Genomic DNA, 20,675 nt, shown 5'->3' with positions numbered 1-20,675 from the left:
CATGAACTCCACCATGGCACAACCACTCAGGGAGGCCATGGCGGCTAGGGGTGGCCTAAGCCATCTCCTAGACAACTTCGAAGACTTGCGGCGGCCGTCGTCTCCCTCCAGTCTTGGCCCTAGGTTTTCGTCGAGTTCTGGGTGGATGGATGCTCCGAGTTGAATAAGGTGTGAGCTATTTATAAGCCGAGGAAGCCACCAGTCGAAGGGGAGGCCGAACCGCCTCAGAAACGGGCTAGGACGGCCGGCCCCATGGGCCTAGGCCGGCCGGCCTACCCCTTTCGGGCTCGCCTCGGTCTCATCTTTTGCGTTTAGACTCCTCGCATCTTCATGAGTTTATGTCCTTCACGATTGCACCCCTTTGGACGTCGTTATCTTGGAGATATCTTCGAGGAAAGGATAGGATAGGGAATCCTTCCTTAAATCTTCATTTGCTTTGCTTAATCCCGAAGTATCTTGATCTCATCTGCGTGGGCTCGGTCCTTTGGGCTCTCTTGGAGGATGGATGTGCGTGAATGGGCTTCGAATCAACATGGGCTTTGGTCCTTTCTTTGGGCTTTGGCCTTTTGTCTTTCTCCGTGTTAGTGCTCGATCACGGGCCTCGTCATTTCATGCTCCGAAATAGGCCAAAAACCTGCAAAAACGAAGTTTCTCCAAAATATATGTGCATATGTGAAAATGACTAATAATTAGGCCGGGGTTAGGACGGTTAGTGATTTTGATATTGAATTCATGCCATTATCAAAGATAAACAAGGGATAAAGTGGGTACTTAAGGAGCGCCAACAATAGCCAAGTGGTCAGTGGAGCTGATGGGAGAAACTCTCACCTATGCACCTCGCAAGGCGATAAAATCCCAGATCTTGGCAGACTTCATTGCTGAGTGGACTGACACTCAGCTGCCCCCACCCCAGATCCAAGCCGAGTGCTGGCTCATGCACTTCGACGGGTCTGTGATGAAAACCGGTGCATGCGCGGGCCTGCTTTTTGTCAAACAAAATGGCGGAATACGAGGCCCTCCTCAGCGGCCTCTGCATCGCCATCGAGCTTGGCATCAAGTGCCTCGACATCCGGGGAGACTCCCAACTCATCATCGACCAAATGATGAAGGAGGCCAGCTGCCACAACGAGAAGATGGAGGCGTACTGCAACGCAGTGCGCCACCTCAAAGACAAGTTCAATGGGCTCGAGCTCAACCACATCGCGCGCAAGAACAACGAGGAAGCGAACGAACTAGCCAAAATCGCATCTGGGCGGACCACAGTCCCCCCAAACGTCTTCGCCCGCGACCTCGCCAAGCTGTCCGTCGACTTCAAGACCCCTACGGAAGCCATCGGAGCGGCACCCGAACCCTCGGGGGCTGCAACCGCCGAGCCATCGGCCGAAGACCCCTCGGCGGAGGAGTACGAGGCCATGGATACTGAGACCGAGACCTCCTTGCCAGACGAGGCTGAAGCAATGGAGATTGACGAGACCCCATCTCTGCGAGACTGGCGTACCCAGTACCTCGACTGGATGATCCGAGGGGTCCTACCCTCGGACCGTGCTCAGGCGCAGCGCGTTGCCAGGCGGGCCAAGTCCTTCGTCTTGATCGACGACAAGCTGTACAAACGCAGCCCCTTGGGCGTTCTGCAACGTTGCATCTCCATCCCCGAGGGCAAAGAGCTGATCCGGGACATCCACGCTGGAATCTACGGTCACCACGCCATGCCGCGCACCCTCGTGGGCAACGCATTTCGGCAGGGCTTCTACTGGCCCACCGCAGTCATCGATGCCATCGACGTCGTGCGAACCTGCGAGGGTTGCCACTTCTACGCCCGGAAGACGCACATCCCGGCTCACGCTCTACAAACCATCCCCATCACATGGCCATTCGCTGTGTGGGGGTTGGACCTCGTCGGGCCTTTGCAGAAAGTGCCCAGGGGCTTCACCCACTTGCTGGTAGCAATCGACAAGTTCTCGAAGTGGATCGAGGCTCGATCCATCGGCAAAATCAAGTTGGAGCAAGCCGTGCTGTTCTTCACCGACATAGTCTTCAGGTTCGGGATTCCGAATTCGATCACCACCAACAACGGCACCCAGTTCACGGGCAAGAAGTTTTTGGCGTTCTGCGATAACTATCACATACGCATGGACTGGTCAGCGGTGGCCCATCCACAGATGAATGGCCAAGTAGAGCGTGCCAATGGCATGATCCTATAAGGCCTCAAGCCAAGAATCTTCAACAAGCTAAACAAGTTTGGCCGAAGGTGGCTCACGAAGCTGTCCTCGGTTAGCTGGAGTCTGAGAATGACCCCGAGCAGAGCCACGGGCTTCACCCCGTTCTTCCTCATCTATGGCACCGAGACCGTCCTCCCCACGGACTTGGAATACGGATCGCCGAGGCTCAAGGCTTACCAAGAGCAGCAGAACCAACAAGCCCGTGAGGACTCACTAGACCAAGTGGACGAAGCAAGAGACGTGGCGCTCCTGCACTCAGCGTGATACCAACAGTCTTTGCGAGGATATCAAGCGCAAAGGGTTCGGCGCCGAGAATTCAACAAAGGGGACTTGGTGCTGAGGCTTCGAAAGGACAACAGAGGACGCCACAAGCTCTCACCACCATGGGAAGGCCCATATATCGTCGCGGAAGTGCTCAAGCCTGGCACATACAAGCTAGCTAACAAAAAGGGTGAAGTCTTCACCAACGCTTGGAACATTCAGCAGCTACGTCGCTTCTATCCTTGAAATTCCAAGCTATTTGTACATAGTTTGTACTTATATTTAAAGTTTCCCGAAGTAATAAAGAGTATGCTTTACTTATTTATTTTTTGGGAACCTTCCGAACCCTCGGGGGCTCGGACGCACACGAACACTGAGACAGGCTCGGCTTTACCCTCGGCAAAGCCAAGCCTCCCTCGGGGGCTACTACGGGGGGAACCCCCGAACGTTCCAAAAAACGCCAATGTTTTTTTGAAAAATTTTCGTATCTAAGTTTCTTGTATACTTAGAAAGGTGGACGCGAGGCATAAGCAACTATGGAACGGGATCGGCCGAGCCGCGGGACCCCCTACGCCTCCGGGATACGGCATCCCCACTCACCTCCCTACGCCTAAGTTGCTTATGAATGCACACTTCCTCACAGAGACCGATCTAAGATGCATACGAGAACACGGAAATAAAGTAAAGAAAACGAGGGCTCGAATCCACAAAGCCTCGAGCGGCCACACTGTCAATATACACTAACTAGTGTTCTCGTGCGGAAACATAGTTAAGATAAAATACTAATTTATTTACATGGGCTCCATGGCCAAGACTTCCTATAGGCCTCCCTCTTCGTCGCGCGCACCCTCGACGGTATCATTCTTGGCGTCAGGAAGGAGGTCGCCCTCAAGTCGCTCGGACAAGGCAGCGGCGAAGCCCTCGGCGGCGGCGTCGGCCTGCTCCATAGCAGCCACCGCATCGTCCCCCTCGACGCCAGGCGCAACGACGTATCCCGTCGCCACCTGCTCAAGGTTCATGTCGTAGTGCATCGACGCCACGGCGAGGGTCCTCTGAACGCCGAGGTAGAAGGTGCTCCTTCAGTGCGACATGGACGGCTTCTTTAGCCGCGGTCTCGTCCGCCACCACCTTCTTCAGCACTGAAAAAGGGAACAAAGATAAGTTTTGGCAAACTTAAGCAATTCAAGTAAACCCGGATTACTTACCCTCTATGCTCTCCCGCGCCCCCTCCAGCTGGACCCGCGCGGTATCCGCCTGCTCCCGGAGCGTGGACAAGGAGGCCTCTCTCTCCTTGAGGGCGGCCTCTATGTCCCGAATGGCCACTTCCTGCGCAGCAAGGACGGTGTCCTTCTGTACGAGGGTCGCGGTGAGCGTCGTGACAGCCTCCTCCTTGTCCTGGAGTTCAGCCTTCTCGCACTGGAGCTCAGCCTCCTTGCGCTGGAACTCAGCCTCCTTCGCCTCGAGCGCTTTATCCTTCTGTTCTAACGCCGCTGCAGCTCGCCGCATCTTGGCCTCATATGCCTCGGCCTCCTGGGCCTTCTGGTCAGCTACGGCTCGTTGCGCGTCACACTTACCGTGGGCTCGGGCCAGCTCGAGTTCCAGCCCACGGATCCGCACCTCCAGGGGTGATACCTGGTCTGCCCGGGCGTTGGCTTCATTCAGCTGCGCAACCAGGCTGGCGTTATATTGCCCAAGCCAGTCCACCTGGGAGTGCAGCTATGTGAGCCTGGCGCTCTTGTCCAGCGACCTGGACAGCAACTGCTGCAGACGAAGAAACATGAGTGGGAATTATATGCATGAAACCGTAATTGGGCGAACAGGACACTCACGTTGTTGACGTTGAAATTCGCTTGCGAAAAAAGACCCAGAGCCCGGGAGAGGTTCTCCTCGATCTGGGCCCCGATGGCGATATGCGCCCGCCAAGCATTGCCATCCTCCCGCTCGGCACGGGCAAAATCCGAGGGGACCTTAGACTGAATGATCGCTCGATCAACCCCATGACGGGGCCCCTCATATGTACCAGCCTTGAGGACACCCTCGGAGGCCGAGATGAATTCGGCAATCCGGGCGGCGGCATTAGCCGCAGCGACCGGGTCGATCTCCTCAGAGTCCCCATACTCCTCGCTCGGCAGCAACTCCACCACCGACACCACGTTCCCCGGCGCTGTCTGCGCCGTTGCCGCTGTGGTGGTCCCCTCGCCCCAAGCCCCCGCGGACTCTGGGGCGAGGGCGATCGGGCAGCACCCTACGTGCTGCCCCGGCCGGCCTCTTCCTCGGCGTCCACCCGAGCAGCCGCTGCTGCGCCGCTCTGGTCGGCGTCATTCCCGCCCTCCAGCACTCGGGCCTGCTGGGCCGCCTGGGCCCCTCGAGCCACCGCCTCTCGGAGCACTGCGGCGGCCGCCTCCAGCGTCTAGGACCCTCCAGTCAGGGGCTACGGCACCGAATGCGGCGTAGCAGTCGCCGCAGTCTTGAGGGCCTTGGGCAGCGCAAAATGGACCATCTCCCGGGTAGCGGCCTTGCGCCTGGACCGAGCGGGGAAGAGCGACAAATCAGCAAGGACCGGAGAATCGAATAAATAAACACGAAAGACGGAATTGAGATCACTTACTCTGAAAGGGAGCTCAGCCTGCGCTTGCCCGTGCCGCTCCTCTGATCTCGCGGCACGCTGTCGCTTCCTGACGACTGGCCCGAGGGTGTCGCCCCTCGACCAGCTTGTGCCCTCGGGGCCATCTGCCCGAGGGTCTCCGCGCTTGCCACGGACGTCCTGCCGCCCGCTGATGTTGCGGACGCAAACGTCCGCCTGCCTGTCGCCGCCGCCGGCGCAGACGTCATCCTGCCCACTGACCCGGGTGATCCCCTGCCCGCCGCCGGCCGGGCGATCTTCGTCCCGCTGCCGGCGTGGGCGACCTCCGATCCACCCTCACCGCCGGCGCCCTCTCGAGCGTCGCTGGAACGAGCCTCCTCTCGCCCAGCGCCGACGCCGAGGTCTCGACTCCGGCCCGTTGCGGGACCGGCGGAGGGCTCACGGCCATCACCACCTCGAAGTCGTCAGACTCCGAGAAATCCACCCTGCCAGACGAGGAGTCTTCCTCCTCGGTGGACTTGGGCGTGGTCGGCGGAGCGAGGCCCTCCCTCCTCCGTCAAGCGCACTCCTTATCATGCTTCTCCCTTCTCTCTCTTCCTGGCGGCGGTCTCCTTCGCCGCATCCTTCCTCTTCTTCTCTGCCTGTTGGCGCAGATGGTTCGCTTCGCGGACCTCGGGGAGTGGGGGCTTCGAGACACAGCCTTTACGGCTTAGTCCCTACAAGCACGACCTAGATCAAAAACAAAAAGAAGGAGAGGAAACAGCGCAAGATCAACGACAATCGAACACCAGACTCTCCAAACTGATGTACCCCTTCTTGGGGCGCATCTTGATCTTCCAGAGGTCCTCGGGGTCGGAGGGGAAGTGCGCCACCACACTCTTCGCCCTCTGGGCAGCGGCGTCGAGGGAGAGTAGCACGCTCGACAACCTTGAACCCTCGGCCGCGGCCTCGGGGGTCAGCTCAAAGATCGCCAACCTCCTCTCCATGAGGGGAATCACCCTCTGCCGGTGAAAATTCGTGAGGACGGCGGGCGTCGTCAGCCCCTTCTTCGCCAGATGCTGCAGTGCATCGACAAACACCTTGAGCTTGGCCTGGCGCTCGCGGGGCGACACCCCCCACTTCCACGCATCCGGCCTCTCCTGCAGGACCTTGTTGGTGAACGCCGGAAGACGCCTGTCGTCGTTGCGCAGGTAGAACCACCCTCGGCTCCACCCTGCGTTGTTTGTGGTCATTTTGCAGGGGATGTACAGGTCTCCCCTGTTCTTGCGCACTTGGAACGTGAGGCCACCGGTGCGGGCGACTCTCCTCGGCTGGCCCTGGACGTACTCGGTGTAGAGCTCGCCGCAGAACAAGTGCACCCACAGATCCCAGTGCGTCTCCACCCCCAAGTATCCCTCGTACACGGCGACGAAGACCGCCGCCTGCCAGATGGAGTTGGGGGCGAAGTTGTGCAGCTCCACCTTGTAGTGGTGGCAGAGCGGGGATGCCGAATCCTCGCTCGTGGAGCCGCACGAGGCTCATGATGTAGCCGCTCGGGGGCTTCGGCTCCCTCTCCTCCGGCGTCGGGACGATCCACACTGGCGGCGCCTGGTCTGGGTTCGGCAGCAGGAGCCCCTCGTCAACCAGCGCCTCCAAATCCGCCGCACGGACGGTGGACCTGCCCCACGGAGCCGGATTCGCGAACTGTGCCATCGTTTCAACCGAAGGGGAACGTGAGGAGTGGGCTCGAACGAAGGCGAAGGTGCGCTCACCTCTCTTCTTCTCCTTCTTCCTCTTGCTTCTTGGCTCTGGGCTCTGGAAGCAGGGGAGGCGAGAGCAAAATGGCCAGGTGGTCCGGACCGATCCCCCCTCTCCCTCTTTTATTCACTGCGCCGGGCGGATTCACCGCTGCGGCCCCAAATCTATCGCATTAAATGCGGTAGATTTCGCAGTCACTGACAGCTGGGCCCCACGCCCGCAAAGACCCCCACGCACACGCGCAGCAATAACCGCAGTGCGGTAACCGACGGGGCACGGCAGGACTGTAGCGTCGTCCCATCAGCCAGTCGCCGCCCACGCCTCTGCGCCTACCCAAGACGGCCGCCTGAAAAGGCGCGCCTGCACAGCACGCGCTGGGCCACGTCGCCCACGATCAGCGGGAGACCCGCGCACGACCCGCGACCCCGCACCGATTCACAAACTAGGATGGAATATTCCCTCCGGGGGTTCCTTACCATTGAAGGAACTATTACTCCGAGGCCTTACTGATCAGGGGTTCGAAGCCTGGCCCACCGAGGGTCCGTAGACAGACTGCATGGACGTGCCATACAAGCTACCCTCGAATGCGGAGTTCGAGACGTCCTATGTAGTGTTCAAGGCCAGTCGAGGGTGCCTAGCAAGGGGATCCCATCGAGGGAGAGCATCGAGCCCTTGGACCCTATCGAATGACTCCGAGCCCCGCCTAGCGAACCTTTGCAAGCGCTTTGTGAGACGTGTCTACAGACCACGAGCCGACCCCTATCGAACGGGGCACGGACGTCCGCTTGAACTACCCGCTAACAGCTCACCGAAGCAACAATGGCTCGCGGCCTGGGCTGGGTAGCATGGCGCGCTTCACCCCTCCTCCCTGCGGAAGGGTGACGAGGGCCGTAACAAAAAGACGAGGGTTCCCTGAACGCCTTCGAACAGGCCAGGGCTCAGGGGCTCCTCGCACGCCGCGGCTCAGGCCGCACCCTCGAATAAATTGGCTACCGCTGATTGGGGCGGGGCATTTTCGGGGAGTAGCCCCCTTCAGAAGAAACTTCCTTAGGAAATGGTGAAGCTTTAGAATTCCCAATGGATAAACTTTGAAGTTCCATGTGTCGAATAAATCCCCCTCACATGATCATCAAAAGGGCAACGGGTCGCCACATCAGCACTGAAAAACGCCGAGGCCGGCTGAAAGGAACGCTGAGGCCGGCTGGAAGAGAAGCTGAATAGTCACCATGCCCGATCAACCATGCAATACGCCGTTTATAGCCCTTGGACGAGTGCTAGCACTCCTCCAAGGCCTCGGGGGATACACCCGCGGGTGCGCTGACGCGCCCCCATGGAAGAGATTTCACACATTCGAGGATCAAAATCCACAGCCTAGCGCCCGACCTTCATCCTCGTCCCGGCTAGTGTTGGGTTCGGAGTTGGACCCGTCTCCACCCGTAGCCTCCGGCTCAAAATAAGGCCGCAAGTACCCGACCCTTCACCTCATTTCTATCGTGCCCCGCAATCCTAAACCCCCCGTTAGCGCGATGGTGACACCACCAGCGGCGACACCATGGTACTCGAGGTATGCCATGCGCCCTGCCGCCATTCCTCTGTCGGCGAACTCCGATCTTGAACTAATCTCCTCTGACACCACACACGGAGGAAGCTTCTTGCATTTGGAGAATCAAATCCCCACGACCAGCATCCAAGTCACAACTTCGAGAGATCAAGCCTCTGCAGGGCTGAAGCTCATCCCTACAAAGACTCGGGGGATACTGTCTGGTACCAAAATTAGGGGCACCCTAATTGAGGGACCAAATCGCCCTCAAAACGCAAACGCAATCAGACAATCGGGCCCACGATGCCCAAATCCTCTCCAGACCCCGAAGAGGCCCAGTCCTCACACAGCTTACGGCCCAGCTCCGCGGTATGGCCCATCCGAGGCCCCCATCAAACCCGCGGAGTGATCTTCGCTTCACTCGAGGCCTCCCCGCCGAGACCCTCGACAACACACCGCATTTCCGCCTCGCTCGAAGGTAGCAGACTTACCCTCGCGAGAGCAGACTAACTCCGCCTCGCTCGAGGCTACCCATCTGCTCACCCGCCCGACGGACAGAGGCAGTAAATGCCAACCACTCCACCGCAGGGCCCGGGTCGGACAGCGTCAGGCCGCCATGCCGCACATCGGCTGTGATCGATGTCCCGTTTGCCAACCCCGGTCACTGCTCCGCCATCACCAGCACTGTGCCGACACTGTGAGAACCTGCGGCAGACGTGCCCGCTGCTGCTCCCGCCACTATGCTGCCTACTTCGTGTACTTCCTCTGCTACGGAATCCTCGATCGGCATCTGTAACCCTCGAACACGGTCCGGGCCTTGACCAGAGCAAGACCCCCGCCTGCCGAACCCTCGATACTCTGCCACGCCACGCCAGGAGGACGGTACCCTCCACAGCGACCGCCACGACGACCGTAGGAGCAATCAGGACGCCGACGCGATCTCCGCAAGACCAAGGACGTCGCCCAGGACAACCGCCACACCCGACGCCTTGCTCTCCAGTGCACCATAGTGTACTTCCCACATTAGATGTCCACTGCACACCCCTGATTCGGGGAGAAAACAACGACTTCTGATCCCCCCGCAGCATGTACACTGCTCCTCCTTGCGCCTATAAAAAGAGGAGGCGGGCCTCTCATTCATTCAGATAACCACACGACGCACAACTCTTCCCGCTCTCCAGAACACGATATTGGCACTCGCCTCAATCACTTAGCAGAGACTTGGGAGCCTCCCTCCCTCTCTCGCCTCGCTTGTACCCCCTACTACAAGCACTACGGTGCAAGATAGTACAGTGCCCTCGCACACCCTTGTTCGACGTACGGCCCCGTGGCCGGAACCAGGATAAACCCGTGCGTTACTGTGTTGCCTCTTGCATCAACCATCTAGGGTTAGGGACCACGCAGCATCATCACTAGTTGGTGCCGGGCCGCCGGCTCTGGACACCGACAAGGCGGCGTGGGCCGCCGCGATGGGAGGAGGAGGAGGCGTGGGATGTCGCGTTGAGAGGAGGAGGAGGCGCGGGCCACCGCCGGCGAGTGGAGGAGGTGAGGGGGGCCGCCGCTTGAAGGAGGAGGCCAAGCGGAGGAGGCGGCAGCGGGACTGGGCAATGAGTCGTGAGGAAGGAGACAGGCAAGTGGATGAGAGGAGAGGAGGAAAAAAGAAAAAGAAAAAGGAAAAGAGAAAGATAAAGAGAGGAAAAAGAAAAGGAAAAAAAGAAGAAAAAAAAGGGGGGAAAAGCAATTTAGTTTACAACCTCAATCCAAACAGGTGAAGCTGTTTTGCCAAACGTTTTCTAAAACGGCTCCAGCTCCACCAGAGAAGCCGCTCCACCGGAGGAGCCAGAGCTGGAGCTGTTTTTGGAGGAGCCGGAGTCCTGCCAAACAGGCCCGTAAAATTGAGTGCCACAACTTTATCTAATTCTAGTATAATTCTCTGAGTGAAATAATTTACTAGCTGAAAACAATTCTCTAAATTTAACTATATAAAAAAGATATCAATGTGGGAAGTGAATCAGAAGAAACTACTTTTTTTCTAGCTTCCAGCTCCTTAGTCCATTTCAGAAAATCACGTTATATAATAGTATGAAATTACTTCCCTCAGAAACATTGTGAAATATTTTTGATAGTGCCATATATTTATATTTAGTAAAATAATATCTTGATTTTTCTGTAAACTTAGTTAAAGTTATATACATTTGATTAGAACAAAGTAAAAGTGACATGTTAAAAAAATCAGAGACAATACCTTATAAAAAGAAATCTAAGATCAGATTTGATTTTTTAAGTTCCAGTTATAAGTTCCGTCACATCACATGTTTAAATACTTGAGCACCAAATATGGACTTATTATAAATCTGATTTCATAAGTTATGATTTAATCACAAGACGAATCTATTAAGTCTAATTAGCTCATAATTTGACTACTAATTACTACAGTAACCATCCACTAATCATATATTAATTATACTTAATAGATTCATCTAGAAGCCTAATTGCAACTTATAAAATTATTTTTACATTAAATTAAGAGTTAAATACACCAGCGACCCTCGAACTTGTCCTTAGGTGCCACTTAGGTCCACGAATTCGCAAAATCGAAATCTGACACCCTGAACTTGTTAAGTTGTGCCATTTAGATCCATAACCCTTCGAGAGGTATGAATATATGAAAAAAAAGCTCTTCTTTTTTTTTCTCTCCTCTCACCACGCCCCCTCCCCCATCGGCCACACGCGTGCCCTCCTCGCCCCTTCCGCCACACCACCAGCGAGCGGCCGGTGCGTGTAACATCCCACCTCTCCGAGGCCGGGCCCGCTTAAATCTGGCAGCTTTATAGGACATAGATTACACTCACAGACCAACACAAGTTTTTTCTGGGCACTTTGTCCTCACTCGTGCGCACCCGGGAAGACTTCGCGGTTGGTCACCCATCCCCAAATTGCTCCAGGCCAAGCACGCTTAACCTCGGAGTTTTTTGGAGATTGGTTTCTGAAAAAAAAGTTGCAACTTGTTGATATGAGTATCCTATAAATCCTATTAAGCCCTAGGCCGGGATGTCACAGCGCGCACCCCTCCTCCCCGCCTCGCCACGCCGGCCCTCCTCTCTCCCTCTCCCCCACCGCGCACTCCTCCTCCCTTCCTTGCTCGGTACCCTGTGCGGAGCGGCGACGGGGCCTCGCTCCCTCCTCCTTCTCTCTCTCTCACGACGGCGGCGGTCGAATCCGACTTTGCTCCGCCGCTTGCTGCCATCTACCGGCCCCGCGCGCGGCCACACCACACCGGATCCGCGCGGGTGGCGGGAGCATGCAGCGGGAGCGGCGGCTGGCGTGCTGATCTGCACGCGCGGCGGCCGGCGCGAGCGGCCTGCGCAGGAGCGTAGCCGGGCGGGCACAGCTCTGGCGACCGGTGCACAGGGGAACCACCTCCACTCCCCCTCGCGCCTCTCCGGCGGCATCCAAGACGCAGGACCGCGTGGGTCGGAGCATGCAGTGGAGCGGCGCGCGGGGCAACGGGTGGGCGGAGCCGGCGGCGCGCGAGTGGGCAGAGCATGCGGCCGTGGTCGCCGGTGGGCGGGCGGAACAGGCAGCCGCAAAGCCGGTGGTGCGCGGGCGGGTTGATCCTGCGGCGCGCGGGCGGGCAGAGCGGACGGCGCGTAGCCGGAGCGGCACGTGTGGCAGCACGGTGGAGCAGGGGTGCGAACAGCGTCAGGCAAGGCGGGCGGCGCGCGGTGTCGGCGTGGCAGGCTGGTCGAATGACGTAGATATAGAAGATGATAAAACTCAAGGGCTTTTTTTGTGTGCATATATTCATGCCCGTTGAAGGTTTATGGATTTAAATGGCACAACTTAATGAGTTTAGGGTGTCAGATTTCGATTTTGCGAGTTTGTCTACCTAAGTGGCACTTAGGGACAAATTCGAGAACCAGGTGTATTTAACTTTTAAATTAATATTCGAATATTTGATGTGATAGCTAAAAAAACAAACGAGGTTTAAAACCGAAGCGTGTACGACACTATGGCCACTGCCCAAGGCCCTTGTTTGCCCTATGCCCTTATTTAGATGCGTAAAGTTTTGGGTGTAAAATACTATAACACTTTCGTTTGTATTTGGTAATTATTATCCGATCATGGGTTCGATCATGAGTTAATTAGGCTCAAAATATTCATCTCGCAAATTACAGACAAACTATGTAATTAGTTATTTTATTTAGCTATATTTAATACTTTATGCACGTGTTTAAAGATTTGACAGAAAATCTTATAAAATTTTGGAATTTTGAAGACAACTAAAGAATACTAGGTTTCAGAGTCACACCGTGCTTGTCGCTCACCGTGTGAACGGAGCCGAAACGCTTGAAATTCAGCCGTGGAGTACTGCACGACTGGCCAACCAGTAAAGCTCAAACAAATCAAGAACCCAACGCGTACGCGTAGGATTTGAAGCCCTCCCGTCCCGCCGTCTCTCGCTCCCCCCACGCGCCCACGCCCCGCGTACAGCTCATCCCACTACCCCACCCCGCCTCCTGAGATCACGAGCGCCATGACATACGTACGCGCTTCGAATCCATCAACCCCGGCCGCATCCATCCATTCCACTGCCACACGCGCTGCCGCTGCACGCTCTCTGCCCCCACCAATCACCGCTCACCGGAGACTGCGCGCCTCATTTACATTCTCTTCTACCCCTATCCCCACCGGATCGACCCCCTCCGCCTTCCTCCCTCCTTCCCTCGCTGACACTGTTTGACCCCTGCCGGCTGCTGCCAATCGTGTCATCCAGCTAATAAGGTTCAGAGGTGAGTAGTGAGGGCCGGACTGTGTCTGTCACTGTGGCAGTGTGGTACCGTGCGTGCGTAGGACGGGGAGAATGGAGCCCCGCTCCTCCTCCTCATCGGCTCTCGCCGCCGCCGCCCTCCTCCTCGCCTCCTCGCTCCTCCTCGCGGCGCGCGCCGACGACCCCTACAGGTTCTACACCTGGAACGTCACCTTCGGCGACATCTACCCGCTCGGCGTCAAGCAGGAGGTACGAGCTCAAGGACTGACTGCGCCTTGTGCCTTTGTTGCTTTGCTGCACTGCTGCTCTTGTTGATGCTCTGTTTCCGCGAGTAAGAGGCGAGCGGTTCACCTGCATTTGCTAATGGCCGTCAGCTGAATGTGGCTGTGATGCAGGGGATACTGATCAACGGCCAGTTCCCGGGGCCGCAGATCGAAGCCGTCACCAACGACAACATCATCGTCAATGTCTTCAACAACCTGCCCGTCCCCTTCCTCCTCTCATGGTAATCCACTACCAGTAGCTTTTTTTTTTCTCTGTTACTACACTACTGGCACTATGTTTTCCTTTACTGTCCCCACTAGCAGACTTGCCTGTTCAGGCTTGGCATGTTTCTCTCGGAATGTGCCTTCCTTTGGTTGTGGGTTGGGACTGACAGGCTTATTTTCCGAGCATAGGTTGATGCTCTAGATTTGTGGATGCAATGGCGTCACCCAGATCATGCTGTGAATCTTGATGTGTTCCTTTCCTCTCTGTTTCTCCCGGGTACATGCCATTTTCTTTTGGAGTTCTGAATGCCACTTTCTTCACGCAAGCTACATTGAGCTGGGAGTGGGATTGGCTGTCAAAACATTGGCAGTGGTGAGAGAACAAGCCAGGACTTCTAAGCCCAAGTTGACAGTTAAAAAATTTCCTTCAGCAGAGTAGGCTCAGCTGTGACATTGGTCTGGTAGATGCCTTGCCGAGCTTGTTTGTTGTTACTGTGTGTCATCTGATGGAGAGTGAGCTGTCAGAGGGTAAAATTTCTCTCCCTCCTTTTCCTTAATAGCTAGAGGAATCTGATACTGTAATATGTCTACTTGATCTTTGTCCCTTTTATTAATATGTCCCCTCCTTTCTTTTACTCGTGCTTTCGCTTTCCTTCCAGATCCATGACGAAAAGAGTACATGTACTGATGTGTACAACTAATACTTGTACAGATCAGTGGGGACTAAAGTGGCTTAGCATCGAGCATGTGCAGATTATTGTGATCCATGGCTTCATTTGCCTTAAGAGAGTGGCAAGAGTGACTCCGGTTCACCATATTGAGCCAGTCATTTGCGTAGCAAGAAACCTGTATAAGAAAAAAAAAGACTACACACTGTCCATATTACCTATGGAGCTGTGTTAAATGTTCAATACATGTCTCATGGCTACTTGATTGTGAACTGTTGTGTGACATCATCGGTCGATGTTAATTTTGGATGTGAAGATTTGGGCCCTGCAAAAGAGCGATAACGTTTATAACTGTTCTTCTTTTATTGTAGGCAAGGAATTCAGCAGAGGAGGAGCTCATGGCAAGACGGTGTGTACGGTACAAACTGCCCGATCCCTCCGGGTGGCAATTTCACTTACAACATGCAATTCAAGGACCAAATTGGGAGCTACTACTACTTCCCTTCCCTTTTATTCCACAAGGCAGCCGGTGGTTATGGTGGCATCAGGGTTCTTAGCAGACCAAGGATCCCGGTTCCATTTGACCCCCCTGCTGGTGATTTCACCATATTGGCCGGTGACTGGTTCAAACTCAATCACACTGTATGTTTATATTCTGATTACTATCTCGCATTGCATCTTACTGCTCACTTTGGTGCACGACTAAACTGAAATTGTCATTTACTGCAGGACTTGAAAGGCATTTTAGACAGTGGAAATGACCTGTCATTCCCTGATGGGCTTCTTATTAATGGACAAGGCTCGAATGGCAATAGATTTACAGTGGACCAAGGTAAACTCATTGAGTAAATATGAACTAAATGTCCGATAAGTTCATCTTTATATGGACAGTTGCACTAAACTTTCTTGACGCTATCTTGCCAGGGAAAACATACCGTTTTCGGGTATCGAATGTGGGCATTGCAACATCAGTGAATATTAGGATTCAAGGCCATTCCATGCTCCTGGTTGAGGTGGAGGGATCTCACACCATGCAGACCACTTTCACATCCATTGATATCCATCTAGGCCAATCCTACTCATTCCTTGTTACTGCTGATCAACCACCGGCAGACTACTCCATAATTGTCTCGACACGTTTTATCACCCCTGTGCTCACCACCACAGCCATCCTGCACTACAGCAATGCAAATGGGGCTGCAACAGTACCGCCTCCCCCAGCGCCTACAACCGAGATCGATTTTTCTCTCAACCAGGCTAGATCAATTCGGTAAGCATGTCATGATTCTCAAAGAGAATCTTATCTTGCCCAAACAACTTTGTTTTGGATGTCACACCTAACAACATTCCCAAATACTGAAGTCAAATACATCAATTATTACAAAGAGCGGAAGATGCAAGCATTTCATAACTTTTGTTGCCTACCTCTGAACAGGTGGAATCTGACAGCGAGTGGACCAAGGCCAAACCCTCAAGGTTCATACCACTATGGTCTTGTCAACACGACACGAACTATCAGACTCGCCAACTCACGGGCAACCATCAATGGCAAGCTGAGATATGCAGTTAACAGTATCTCCTTCATCCCGGCTGACACTCCTCTCAAGGTTGCCGATTTTTACAACATTTCGGGAGTGTTCACGCTGGGCAGCATGCCTGACAACCCTACCAGTGGCGGTGCCTACCTCCAGACATCTGTTATGGCAGCCAACATGCGGGAATATGTTGAGATCATCTTTGAGAACGCCGAGAACTTTGTGCAGTCATGGCACATTGACGGTTATGCGTTCTGGGTTGTCGGGTGCATTTCCTAATTCCGTTCTTACAATCCTGACATTTTTAATATCACTGGTGACTGAATGACTGAAGAAGAGGTGATTTGTTTCCTGATGATCAGGATGGATGGAGGGCAATGGACACCGGCTAGTCGTCAGGGTTACAACCTCAGAGACGCCATTGCTCGGTACACCTTGCAGGTATAGTTATGGCAGTCACTCGCCATAATTCACCTTGATCTACTCATATTCATGAAAAATGCAATTACCATCATGATTCGCGTCATTGTTACCATGCCATAACAAGAAACAATTGTGCCTGCAAAGTTGTTCTGATGGCTGAACAACACCATCAGTTCACTTCTCTTACATGTTCTTACCTTTTCAGGTGTACCCTCAGTCATGGACCGCCATCTACATGCCACTGGACAACGTGGGGATGTGGAACGTGAGGTCGGAGAGCTGGGCCCGGCAATACCTCGGCCAGCAGTTCTACCTCCGGGTGTACTCGCCGGCGAACTCGTGGCGGGACGAGAACCCGATCCCGAAGAACGCGCTGCTCTGCGGCCGGGCTTCTGGACGCCGAACCAGGCCTCTCTGAATCAGAAGCTCTGAACTGAAGGGCCCTGTTTCCTGTCACGAAAGGGTGACCGAAACCTGTGAGGATCAGTTGAGGACTTGAGGGTAGAGATACATCGGGAAGCTCAGATTGCTGAGCAGAGTTCCACTGTGGCGTTGTTCCACTTCCACCCATATTTTTTTTAGCAATTGTAGTTAAAACATTTTGCAGTGAATTTATTGTATGGGAAGCATTCTCAGTTCTCACTTCCTTAATGATATTTACTGATCGGCGTTATTTATTCATAATGACCTGAAAGATTTTGTACAGTCAGATTTCTCATCTTTTCTGAAGAGAAGACGGCGGCTTCAAAGCTGCCGGTGTCAACCACTACTCACTGGAACTGGAATGCGTGCCAAAATCTGAAGAAGGGCTGGACCTGAACAATACGTACAACGAAGAATACGTCTTCGTAGTCGTGTAGCGTAGAAAGCAAGAAGGCGCAACCTTCCTAGAGAAGCAAACGGTTTCAAAAATAGATAACGGCCGGATTAGTTGGATCATTTTGCAAAGCTCCCCCTAAACCTCTTCCTCTCCCCTCACAAATCGCACGCTCCTCCCCACATTTCGCGCTCTAAACATAGGCGAGGTCGCGCGCGCGCGTCGATCCCACACAGAATTCCCTATTCCTGCTCGCGAATCTCCCCTGCGCGATCGCGATCGCGTTCCTCTGAGCTCCCTCAAATCTGAGTGCGCATCCCGGGTCCGATTCGGATCGCCTAGGTTTTTCTCTTCCGCGATCGGCGAGGCGGGGGATGACGATGCCCTGCTAGGCCTGGGTCGGAGGCGATGAACATCGTGTGGGGCGTCGCCGATCTCCTCCGCAAAGCGCCCCCTCCCCCCGCGCCCGGTGGTGGCGACGGCTCGGCGCCCGCGCCCGCCAGCTCCTTACCCGCCGGCGGCCTCGACAACGCGCCCACACCCCGCGTTGTCTTCAGGTATGCGTGCCTGAACGACCGCAAACACTCGTACACCCAAATGAGATGCGGCTTGTCTGTGTGCGCGAGGGTCGTGGGGCCCACTAGCGTAGCGCCCGTGCCGTAATCCCCAATGCTTGTCGCGCGCCCGTGCTTTCGGATTCCGGACCCTGCAGCTGCAGCTGTATGTGGTTCGAATTGAGCAGTAGTAGGCCACCGGGGTCTAGTGGTTCGAATAGATCAGTAGTGGGCCACCAGTGCTTTGCTTGACTGTCCAATGAGTTATTCCGTGTTTTTTAACATGTTTTTGCGTGGCCAATACCTGGAAATCAGTCCACTGCTCCCATTCGTAAAGAATGGTTATACAAACCATTTATATTGACGGGTGCAACCTTGGCTGTCTTGGAGAAGTATTGTTGTTCTTTTTAGTAAATAGCAGAAGGAAAGAAACAGAACTGTGAGTTCATGTACAGCTTTTTTTTCTTCTCGAACACGCAGGAGAGCTGCGTATCTTTGTATTAAGGAGAATAAATACTCCAATTACAAGAAACTAAAACCACCTTGGACCAGAATGGGATTGGTAGAACTAAGTTAACACCTCGAACTATTACAAAAGAAGAAACTGAAGGACCTGACCAACACACAAAAAGGACTGCACATTATTGAAGCCCTCGGCCAACACCGAGTTCAGCAAGGCCCTTCGCACCTGCGACCTGCCATAAATGTAATTCATCTTTAAAGGCTTGTAGTGCAGACTGTAGGTTGGGAGCAGATTTATCAAACACACAAGCATTTCTGTGCTTCCAGAGAATCCATGCTCCAAGGATGACTAAGGAGTTGAAACCCTTCCTATGTTGCTTGGGGATTTTCCTCCAGGATTTCTTCCACCAATCAGCCAAAGAGGTAACCAGGCTTGTTAGATTCAATGGTTGAAAGATGTTGAACCAGAATTGTCTAGCAAAGACGCATGAGGTGAGGAGATGTTTTACTGTCTCATCCTCCTGCTCACAAAGGGGGCAATGAGCTGGATGAGGAAGTCCTCTTTTTCGTAACCGGTCAGCTGTCCAACATCGATTTCATATGGCCAACCACATGAAGGTCTTGCATTTTCCCGGTGCCCAAGATTTCCAAATTCGCTTCCATGGCTCAAAAGGGATAGAACCAGTGAAAAATGCCCTGTAGGCCGACCTGTTCATGTACAACTGAGATTGAGAAAATGTGAAAAGTACAGCAAGGTCATTTTGTGGTATGGACTCCTAAAGCTTGTTTGTTAGCAGCTCAATTTTCACTCTCATTGAGCTGAGAGGATGACACTCAAGTTGGGGAAGTTTTCTGGGTTTTTCTTCATTCACACTCACAATGCCATACCTTCCAACGGGAGGGGTGGCCACGCTTTTATACAAGGGCTGCAGGGCAGCCAAAACACACACCAAGGACTAGTCTAAGATGTTGTCCTCTAGGTCCTAATTGTTGTCCTCTAGATGCTGTCCTCTAGATGCTAAAGCTAGTCTAAGATGCCAATGTGCTGCAGCTGCAGCAACCACCACGCAGCAAGGACCATGCAAGGTCTGAGATGCTGGTCAAAAGAAGAACTGAAACCTGTCCTAGGTGGAGACCCACAAAGACCGAGATGACATAGACTTATTCCTTCATTGTTGGCTTCTGCGGCAACCCAAGTGCACTTTTCATCCTTGATGGTAGCAAAATCCTGTTTGTTGTGAGCAAATACTGATGTGAAGTCATGATTCGATAAAATTAAACCAAGCCTAGCTTCAAGGTAAGCTGCTAAGCTTGCCCATGAGTATTTCCTACCAAATAACGGAGCAAGCTGATCCTTGGTGTTGATGTAGCTCGCCTTGATGCTTCCTTCCTCCAAGCAGCCTCGGATGAAGTGATACCTCACCCGGATGTGCTTGCTCCGTTCGTGGAAAACGGGGTTCTTCGCCAAGGCCAGAGCGGACTTGCTGTCCACCCTGAGCTCCACTGATCCAGTGTCTCTGCCGAGTAGATCACCAAGCAGTCGAGCGAGCCAGAGCGCCTGAGTCGACGCGGTGGAGGCCGCTATGTACTCGGCCTCGCAGCTGGACAAGGCCACCACCTGCTGCTTGACCGACTGCCAGCTAACGAGGCACTTGCCGAGGAAGAAGAGGATCCCGCTCGTGCTCTTGCTGGTGTCAATGTCGCCGGCGTGGTCGCTGTCACTGTACCCGACGAAGTGTGCCGCTCCAGGGCACCTCGGGTAGTGGAGACCGTGGTCGAGAGTCCCCGCAAAATAGCGGATGATCCTCTTCACGGCCTGCTGGTGCTCCGTCGTCGGTCGCTGCATGAACCGACTGACGTAGCCGACGGAGAACGCCAAGTCCGGCCGTGTGTGGGCGAGGTAGCGGAGGCTCCCCACAAGACGCCGGTACTGAGTAGCGTCTACCTCCTCCGCCGTGCTGTCACGGCTCAGCTTCAGCCGCTCCTCCATCGGAGTGAGAGCTGGGTTGCAGTCGGTGAGCCCAGCGAGCTCGACGACGCGCTTGGCGTAGGCGGTCTGTCGAAGTGTGATCCCGGAGTCGTCCTGGTGCACCTCGATCCCCAGGTAGAAGGAGAGAGACCCCAGGTCGCTCATCTGGAAGGTGGCCTTCATCTCCTCCTTGAACGCCGCCACCTCCGCATCCTTGGTGCCGGTGATCACCAAGTCGTCGACGTAGACACCCACCAGCAGGGCATTGCCTCCTTTGCCCCGCCGGTAGATGGCCGCCTCGTGCGGGCTTTGCTCGAAGCCCATCCCCTTGAGCGTGGAGTCCAGCTTGGCGTTCCACGCCCTCGGGGCCTGCCGCAAACCATAGAGGGCCTTGCGCAGACGTAGCACCTTACCCTCCTTGCCGGGGATCGCAAACCCCGGCGGCTGGTGCACGTAGACCTCCTCCTTCAAGTCGCCGTCGAGAAACACCGACTTGACGTCCATGTGATGGACACGCCAGCCCTCCTGGGCAGCTAGCGCAAGGAGGAGTCGCACGGACTCCATCCGTGCCACGGGAGCGAAGGCATCGTCGAAGTCGACTCCCTCCTGCTGCACGAAACCTCGTGCCACCAGGCGAGCCTTGTGCT

The 20,675-nt window shown here is 54.6% G+C and overlaps 2 protein-coding genes across 9 annotated transcripts in view; both read left to right on the top strand.

The window, feature by feature from the left end:
- The first annotated feature begins 12,917 nt into the window (after positions 1 to 12,917).
- On the top strand, positions 12,918 to 16,929 carry LOC120668452 (L-ascorbate oxidase homolog). The gene is made up of 8 exons (XM_039948170.1): positions 12,918 to 13,361; positions 13,508 to 13,617; positions 14,640 to 14,910; positions 14,998 to 15,100; positions 15,193 to 15,538; positions 15,704 to 16,069; positions 16,166 to 16,244; positions 16,432 to 16,929. The coding sequence occupies exons 1-8, from the start codon at positions 13,206 to 13,208 to the stop codon at positions 16,642 to 16,644; spliced, it is 1,644 nt and encodes a 547-aa protein (XP_039804104.1). The 5' UTR covers positions 12,918 to 13,205; the 3' UTR covers positions 16,645 to 16,929.
- Positions 16,930 to 17,186: 257 nt separating this feature from the next.
- LOC120668450 (BEACH domain-containing protein B-like) overlaps positions 17,187 to 20,675 on the top strand; it is a 50,994-nt gene continuing 47,505 nt past the window's right edge. For all 8 annotated transcript variants that reach the window (XM_039948166.1, XM_039948165.1, XM_039948164.1 and 5 more), the window contains exon 1: positions 17,187 to 17,600. In XM_039948166.1, coding sequence (XP_039804100.1) covers positions 17,452 to 17,600 — 149 coding nt within the window. In that variant the 5' untranslated portion in view covers positions 17,187 to 17,451. The remainder of the gene's footprint in view (positions 17,601 to 20,675) is intronic.

Source organism: Panicum virgatum, chromosome 4N, assembly GCF_016808335.1.
Source record: "Panicum virgatum strain AP13 chromosome 4N, P.virgatum_v5, whole genome shotgun sequence".
Taxonomy (NCBI): domain Eukaryota; kingdom Viridiplantae; phylum Streptophyta; class Magnoliopsida; order Poales; family Poaceae; genus Panicum; species Panicum virgatum.
Note: the sequence above shows the minus strand (reverse complement) of the source record. Positions and strands in the feature narration are given on the sequence as shown.